Below are 7,836 nucleotides of genomic sequence, written 5' to 3'. Positions count from 1 at the left end.
CACCGCTTTATTTTATTTAGATTTTTCTCCTGCTGCTCCTCTGAACTTCACGGACCTCAGTATAAATTCAAATGTCACTGTTAGCCTCCACTGGTGTTTTCTGCTATAATAAAGCACTGGCGCGGGATCTGTTGGAGCTGTATCTTATTTTAGAGTCACTGCTTCTTCTGCCACAGCCATTACTCACAGAGGAGGAGGCGTCGGGGCCCAGGGACCATAAATTCAGGAGTGTGGCCCCTGGAAAAGCAGGACTTGACTGTTGTCTGTGAGGTTTGACTCTGCTGAGAGCACTGACCTTTGGAGCGCAGACAACATCGTTTGTTTTTCTCTTCATAATTATTCACAACTGCAGGACTAATGCGGTGTGACGAGCACACTGCTGCCCCCGCTGACAGCTGAGTGCTGCTGCAGTTCATTTACACAGAGCAGATTTACTGTACTGCGCTGAGACACCTTTATGCTCTTCATGCTAATATTGGGCTAAAATGTATTTATTTTAACACAAATATTGTTAATAATATATCATTTCTGGGAGGTTGAGCTGTTATCGGGCGGACGTTCACCCACGGTCATTGGCTGCTTTTGAGATTTTGGGAAAACATTTAAAACATTTTCTGCAAAACAGTAATTAATGTAAAGCTAATTTGAAGCTTAATATTTTTAGATTAACTTGTAACTTGAACATGAACTGTAACTGTAAAATATGTCCAGTTTTGGGAATTAAAATGTGAAATCTATAGCGTTGATTTTTAAAAAAATATATTATATTTTATATTATATTTTTGTGATAAAAATGTTTTTTGTGGCCTTACCTCTACATTGCACCACAGACAAAAATAGGAAATCTGATCTTCTTTCTGTTTTATGTGTGTGTGTGTGTGTGTGTGTGTGTGTGTGTGTGTTACCTTTGGTCGTGTTTAACACTTGGTTCTTTTTGGGTTCTCTTTTTTCCCTGGTGAGTTACTCTGTCGCTGCAGATTGATTCCAATTCGTCTGATCAGCAGTTTCCTGGAAAGAAGGAAAAAAAAAATGACGGCGATGACGACGTTTTTAAAAAAGACATTTTCACCTCAATACAATTCTAATTTTAACCTTCTTTTTTTTTTTTTTTTACAAACCAAAACCTAACTCTGTGTGTAACCACAACAGATCCTGGTCTGTAGATCTGATCGAAGCCTAATTCACTTGTCCTCTGTGTCTTCGTCCTCCAGGGACATCTTCATGGAGATATCAGCTTCCAGAGTTTCAGAGAAAAAGGACAAAATGGATGGCAATGGTTTTGGAGACCTGCTGAAGAAACCGTGGCCTTCAGAGACCAGAGGTAGGCTCTCCGTGTTGGTATTCTGGTCTTACACCCAGACCAGGTCTGTCAGGTCTCCCCGGTCGGTACCGATGGGACCCATGAAATATACATGTCAGAGCTGGTGTCGCCGTAGGTCTGATCAGGAGGTGACCTCACGGAGGACCACTGAAGATGGAAAAACCAGAACGTGTGTGTGTGTGTGTGTGTAAACACGTTCTTAACCATTCATTATTATTTAGCTTTGGGATCAATTAAAGTTATTTATTTATTTCTGCTGTTTATGAGTGAATACCAGACCAACAACAGGTCGGTTTGGAAGATTTTTTAAAAATATATTTTAAGGATTAGTAACATTAGTAACATCTATTGATTGTTTTAGGACATTTGGACCAAAATATGGTTCATTTTTGGCTTTGGCCAATAATATGAGAGACTTTGAAACATGTTTGTTGAACTTACTCACGGTTGGTCACCATTTGTATATGTTTGGATTATTAGACTATTACTAATGTTCATAGTTTTAAAGAGCTAGAATTGAAGCTTTTTCCCCACAGTTTCCTGTACTTTTACTTCAAACTGACTGTTTAAACAGAGAGAAATGAGAACCTGATGAGGTGGTGAATCTAAATCTATCTCATCTCAGGATAATCAGAGTCCAACGTCAAGACAAATGCAGGAACTTTTGTGTCTGCATTTGTCAGAGAACGTCCCGTCGGTGTGTCGGTGCTTCATCAACCAGGGCTGATTGGACTGGAAATCCAGGGTTTATGAGCAGACGTCAGGAAATGTCGCTGAACTTTTACATCTACATTTGCTCAAAAAAAAGAAAGCAGTCGTGTTCCGCCGCCTGGACACTTTCATCAATAACAGTTAGTTTTTCATCCTCAGCATCCGGTTTTCGTGAGGGACGTGAAAAAGCATAAAAAGGTCTTGGAGGCTGCGGTAAATCTGGACCTGAACAGATGTGAGCTGTCATTGTTCATACTTAGTCTCGTTAGAACGTATTAACCAGGTCTGGACTGGACTGGACTGAAGGTCTGAGGCAGAGCCAGAACCAGAACCACAGCCAGGTTCTCTCTGCAAATAAAAACCAACAAACACAACCTCAGTGAGAGAACAGTTCTGGAGGGTCCGGGTCCAGGTCTGATGGAGGCAGCGCTGCAGCAGCAGAGGAGGTTTTTTATTTTAACAACACAGTGACGCTGTGTCATTTCCATAGAGCTCAGGGACCAGGACCTGATCCGCTCCCTCCCCCCACCCTGCTCCATGATAAATGGTTCTATTAGTGGTCCAGATTGTTAAAGTCTGATAGAACAGACCGGAGTAGGGGGGCCTGAGGGCCCCGGGGCGGGGGGGCCATTCATTTTCTCCTGCGTCTGCTTGGTAAACAGCTTGTTTTTGTGTGTAAATAACATATTAAAATCCCAGGCTTTCCGCTTGCTCCTATCCACAGGAAATGGTCGGGAATAAATAACGTCAAGACGGGAAATAAAAAGAGGAGTGGGAATTTTAACAGCTCAGAGGTGACGAGGAGTGGCAGGAAAAACACTCAAACATCAAACGTAAATTTAACCACAGTCACTGCCGATGCACGCGTTCAGGGTTTTTTGAGTGGATGCAGGATCAGGATGAGGGTGAGGATGAGGATGAGGGTGAGGATGAGGATGAGGGTGAGGATGAGGATGAGGATGAGGATTAGGATCAGGATGAGGATCAGGATCAGGATCAGGATCAGGATCAGGATGAGGATGAGGATCAGGATCAGGATGAGGATGAGGATGAGTATGAGGATGAGGATCAGGATCAGGATCAGGATCAGGATCAGGATGAGGATGAGGATGATGATGAGGATGAGGATCAGGACCTGGACATGGTCTGGATGATTATTCCAGAGGGAATTTCTCTGTCAAACTACTGCTGTGTTGCTTAGTAACATTTGTTCACTTTTTGCAGACTCTTTTTCTTCTTTTAGATTTTTCTGGCCTAATATTTGACTTCTAACTATTTTTTCACAGCGCACTCGTAGCCTTTCCATGCTAGCATTTTGGTCTTCCAATCAACTTGGACCATTTTAGCCCTACTTTTTCACAGTACTGCATGTCGATTAATTATTTCTGAATTATTCGTAATTCGTAATTCAAATATTTGAGTATAATATCTTTTATTTCATTTTTTTAGCATCTTTGAGCAGTTTATATTTACTCAACACCTGGTTGTTTTTCACAAGCCTTTACCAAACTTTAAGCTGTTATTTCATCAGCTAACCTTTAGCTGTATCTGCGCTAACCTTTAGGTTTTTGCTATGTTACGGTGGATATTTTGGAAGCGTGAACGTGTTTTTTGTTCTTCTCTCTGCTCTCCGTCAGTGTCTGTAAACTAGGCCACAGGAACTCTTGCCGCTGCTGTTCCTGTTCCTGTTAATGCCGTGATGAATCGGTTCCGGTTCCTGTTGTCATACATCTTACTAAGAGTCACTTTGTCGTGTTGCTGTGCAGAGATTGATGTGGGCTGCTCAGCACGCCTCTCCGCCTCCTCCCACAGCTCTTTCTGCTGAGTGAGTCTGGCTGCTCCGAAGGGACACTAGGAACCATCGGTACTTAGCGCCGCCTTGCCGGTTGCCCCAGGGCATTGTGGGTGGGGGTTCAAGCAAAAGGGGAACTTAAAAGACAGAGGTGTCTCTGCTCCACCAAGAAAACACACTGTCCAGAAAATTGAAAATGTTCTTGAAAATTAGTTTTTCCATTTTGTTTGTAGTCCAAAGAACCAGGAACTGTTTTAAAAGAACCACGTTATTTTTCCTTAGATAAGTAGGTGTAGTTTATTGATCTCAAAATGGATACACAGTATATGGAGTACAGAGAGTACTGTCCAAGAAAGTCCATCGGATGTCACGTTAAACAGTTCTACAGAAGTGGGCAGGAAAGAGTTCTGGTACCGATCAGTTTGGCAGTGAGTCTGTTTCACTGCCAGTTTCATTGATGAAAAATGTCTTCAAGCCTTTTCTGGGTAAACCGTTAGCCAACCACAGGCTTCTGACACACGGTCGCTAACCCTCGGCTTTTTTTATGCTATCTTTGGGACACATTACAGCAGATAAAAAAAGTCATTCCTATAAAAAGATTGTTGATGGTTCTCACAGAACAGGAGCAGCAACCCTTATTTTTGGCCCCATTTTTCTTTGCCATCAGTTCTGACCTCCTGAGTTCTCCCAGGTCTGAACGCAGAACTAACATCAATTACTCACTGCCCAGAGGCCGATAACTAAATCGGTCCTTATCTTTGATCTCCCGCTAACAAATAACTGTTTACAGTCCTGGGAACCCTCTTCATTTATCTTCACCAGGCACTGATCCTGGAACTGAACTGAGTTCCTTACACAGGTCAAATCGGTTCCTGACAGACTGAGGTAGAACTGATCAGGTTCCTGTTCCTCGTTCAGTTCTCTGCTGGATATTGGTTCAGATTAACTGGGGAATTTTAAGATTCATTCATTTGTGTCTATAAAAAATATAATTAAAATCATCAGTTCATTCAGTTATATAAGTTCTAACACTGAAATGTTTTTGGTAAAGATATTAAGAAGTAAAAAAAAACAGACAAAAAGATAAAGAGAATTCAACTGACAAGTTTGATCAACTAAACTGCTGTTGTTGAACAAACTTTTTAAAAGTGAACAAAACAGGCAGAATGATGAGGTAAAAACAGTTAAAGGAAATAAAAGGGGAAAGTGTTCTGACCTAATCAGATTACCTCAGTCTGAAGCTCCAGCCTGGTCTGAACGTAGGAGGAGCTGAGCTCCTGTTTCTTCATCAGGAACCTCCTGCTATGACAAGAACCTTCATCAGAACTGAGGCTGGGACTTTAATTCTCCTCTGATTGAGTTTTCTTTGTAAACACGATCAGCTTGACTTCAAAAAGACAATGTTTTCACTGTGAGAGACGTAGAATTAGTCAACCAGAAACATTTAAATCGCTTTAATTTTTTTTGTCACTGTCTGACTGATTCTTGGAGTTTTCAAACTCTCTGACTACAAGTCCATATAAATCGATCTGAGCATAATCTTCTCAAGTTTTCTGATGTCTCTGGTTGTTGTTAATACTTCCTGCTACAGTATCATTCAAGATACTGACGGTAGTAACAAACAGAGACGTTCACAAGTTCACAAGTCATTTTCTTTCCAAATCCAAGACGAGTCCCAAGTCTTTGAGGCGGTCATTTCAAGTCAGTCTCCAGTTTCAAATGATTGAACTGAACGTTCTCTCGTTGAAAACCTGGTCTAGAAAACGCTGTGTGATAGAATGTAGAAATATTAGAGCAAGACTTGGTAGCAGTAATACTGCAGTAGCAGCCTGAGTGCTTTACGCTGTGGATAAAAATGGTTCACAAGTCCCAAACTTCGAGTTCATGTCAAGTCTCAAGGCTTTGGAGGGCGAGTTTCGAGCATTTGTTCGTACAAAAGCGTCACTCGAGTCACGGTGTCAGATTTCACTGACAGTCTGTGTCTGCTGATGGGCCCGGGCTGCTGGTTCTCTGCTGCCCCCTGTGGTCAGCTGCAGATTTTAAACAGCAAAATCACAAAATAACAAACCTGAACTTCCTGACGGAGGCAGCAGAGAGTCAACATCTGCTGTTACTCTGTGAGTTTAAAGATGATTTTTTTTTTTTGTACGTACCACTGTATAAGAAAAAGAGAAGCATTTTACCAACCTCAGTTTTCTCCATCCATCGATCTTGTTGGATCCATCCGGAGGTCTGGGCCCCCTCTGAAGCAGGAAAAAAGTCCTCATCTCCCACCTGCGAAGCATTTATCAGCAGGAGGTGCATCGCTCAGAAGATTCCCCTGCGGTCAACATCTGTATATCTGCAGAGGAAGAGGAACCAGAGGAGATGCAGGCCTCCTCCTCTGCCTCATTAGGACATCAGTACCAACAGCTTTCAGAGCTAATGTGTTCTCAGGTGTTATTCTTAGCTCAGGTCTTCACCCTCTCTCCTCACTTTGGGAGAAGAATTAGGTCTTTGCTTCATTTCCTTATTTTGCTGCTCATCTGCTGATGATTCCTGGTCTGGGTTTAATCCCAGGCGCCCCCCTGCAGGGGGTGCCAGCGGGGTAATATGGATGTTAGCAGCGGAGGGCACTGACAGCTTCCAGCAGCCACTATTTAATTCATTGTATTTTAATTATCGCTCTCATTCAGCGGCTGCGAGGCCTTTTCTTTACCTCACCGCGACAGCGCAGCTTTATCACCGCGGCGGCGTCGCCTCACATAATAAACTTTAGCTTTAAGGTAATTACTTAATCTGGACAAACCTGTGTGTTAAGCAGCGCTATTAAGGCAGGGGGCGATAAATCAGGCGAGTGTCGCAGCTTTGGCTGATTACCAGACGGAGCAATCAGTCTCTGAAGCCTTTGCGCTGTGTGTTTTTTTTTAAGTAGCTAAATTACACAAACAGAGTGTTAACAATGTGCTGCTGACAACATGAGCAGCGGAGGAGCCTCAACCAGCTCTGCTGCTGCTGCTGCTGCTGCCGCTAAAACTGCTGCTGCTGCCGAATGTTCACCTTTTAATCCTCTGATAAATGAGGTCATTAACACATGGTGTGAGCGAAAACTCCGAGGCCACACACTGACGCTGGAAATCTGAAAATGACAACTTTACGTGTATTCAGTCAACTTATCCTGCAAGTTGACTTTTAATGTGGGACAAAGAGTCTCCGTCTCTGTGAGAGGTTCAGTAGGAGCTCCAGGACAGATGATCAGCTCAGGAGTCGAATGCTCTCACCTCTCAGGGCCTTGAGTTGTCAGTAGAAATAAAGCCAGATTTGTAGGTATCATTCACTGGGAAAAAGTGAAAACAAATGTTCAGCTGAAACCAGTCAAAATGTTTAGTTGAATATAGAAAACTGAAAGCTGAAGCAAAGCTACAAAGTAACTAAATTAGCCTCAAACTCACTAAAAACGTATGGACCCATACTGTACCTACCAACAAGATCAAACCAAAATCCATTTAAAAGAATTCAAAATTATTACCAACGTAAAACTGAAAACAATTATTTCAATTAATTTCAAAATTAACAACAAGGTAAAAGTATTATTTTTGCTAAACAGAAAGCAAAACCTGAGCCCAAAAAGTACGGAGATTATCTTCAAAGTTAGCTGAAAATAGTTAGAGGCAGTTAGAGTTAGAGCCTCAAACTGACCACTGGAGGCAGCACTGGACTATTGTGCCAGGGTGAGTGATTTTCCGATGGTAATTATAGACTCCAGTTCTTCCTTTATCCTGACCAACTTTGTTCTTCTAATAAGCTGAAATAAGTCACGGCAGAACTTTTAAAATATGCACATACTTTGTCCGGCGCGCTAACACTGGCCTTGTTTTTGTTTTTGGTCTCACACCAAACTCTGAGATAAGGCTGTGCAGCAGATTTACGGGGCTGCAGCAGAAGTCCAGCATCAGTCGTGACTTTGAAAAAGTGTGTGTGCTCTGGACCCTGGTGCTGAAACAAATGTGATGAAGCTAAGACTAATAGAAGG

General features: G+C 42.3%; 1 protein-coding gene and 1 long non-coding RNA gene across 6 annotated transcripts in view; one reads left to right on the top strand and one right to left on the bottom strand.

Annotated features, from left to right (window-relative positions):
- LOC103389842 (zinc finger protein GLI2-like) overlaps nucleotides 1-7,836 on the top strand; it is a 33,900-nt gene that overhangs the window by 5,706 nt on the left and 20,358 nt on the right. Inside the window, exon 2 of the mRNA XM_017038408.2 lies at nucleotides 1,212-1,321. Within this exon, the coding sequence (XP_016893897.1) occupies nucleotides 1,222-1,321 (100 nt within the window). The 5' untranslated portion in view covers nucleotides 1,212-1,221. The remainder of the gene's footprint in view (nucleotides 1-1,211; nucleotides 1,322-7,836) is intronic.
- Nucleotides 1-7,836, bottom strand: part of LOC107989481 (uncharacterized) — a 29,790-nt gene that overhangs the window by 10,315 nt on the left and 11,639 nt on the right. For 3 of the 5 annotated variants that reach the window (XR_003051763.1, XR_003051760.1, XR_003051762.1), the window contains exons 7-8: nucleotides 5,054-7,140; nucleotides 906-1,008 (exon numbers count right to left, since the gene is read on the bottom strand). This is a non-coding gene — a long non-coding RNA (uncharacterized LOC107989481). The remainder of the gene's footprint in view (nucleotides 1-905; nucleotides 1,009-5,053; nucleotides 7,141-7,836) is intronic. The other 2 variants (XR_003051761.1, XR_001761030.2) reach the window with 2 other exon arrangements.

The sequence above is a fragment of the Cynoglossus semilaevis genome, chromosome 14 (genome assembly GCF_000523025.1).
Source record: "Cynoglossus semilaevis isolate Cse_v1.0 chromosome 14, Cse_v1.0, whole genome shotgun sequence".
NCBI classification, from domain to species: domain Eukaryota; kingdom Metazoa; phylum Chordata; class Actinopteri; order Pleuronectiformes; family Cynoglossidae; genus Cynoglossus; species Cynoglossus semilaevis.
The sequence above is the reverse complement of the archived record's forward strand: the minus strand, read 5'-3'. Positions and strand labels throughout refer to the sequence as shown.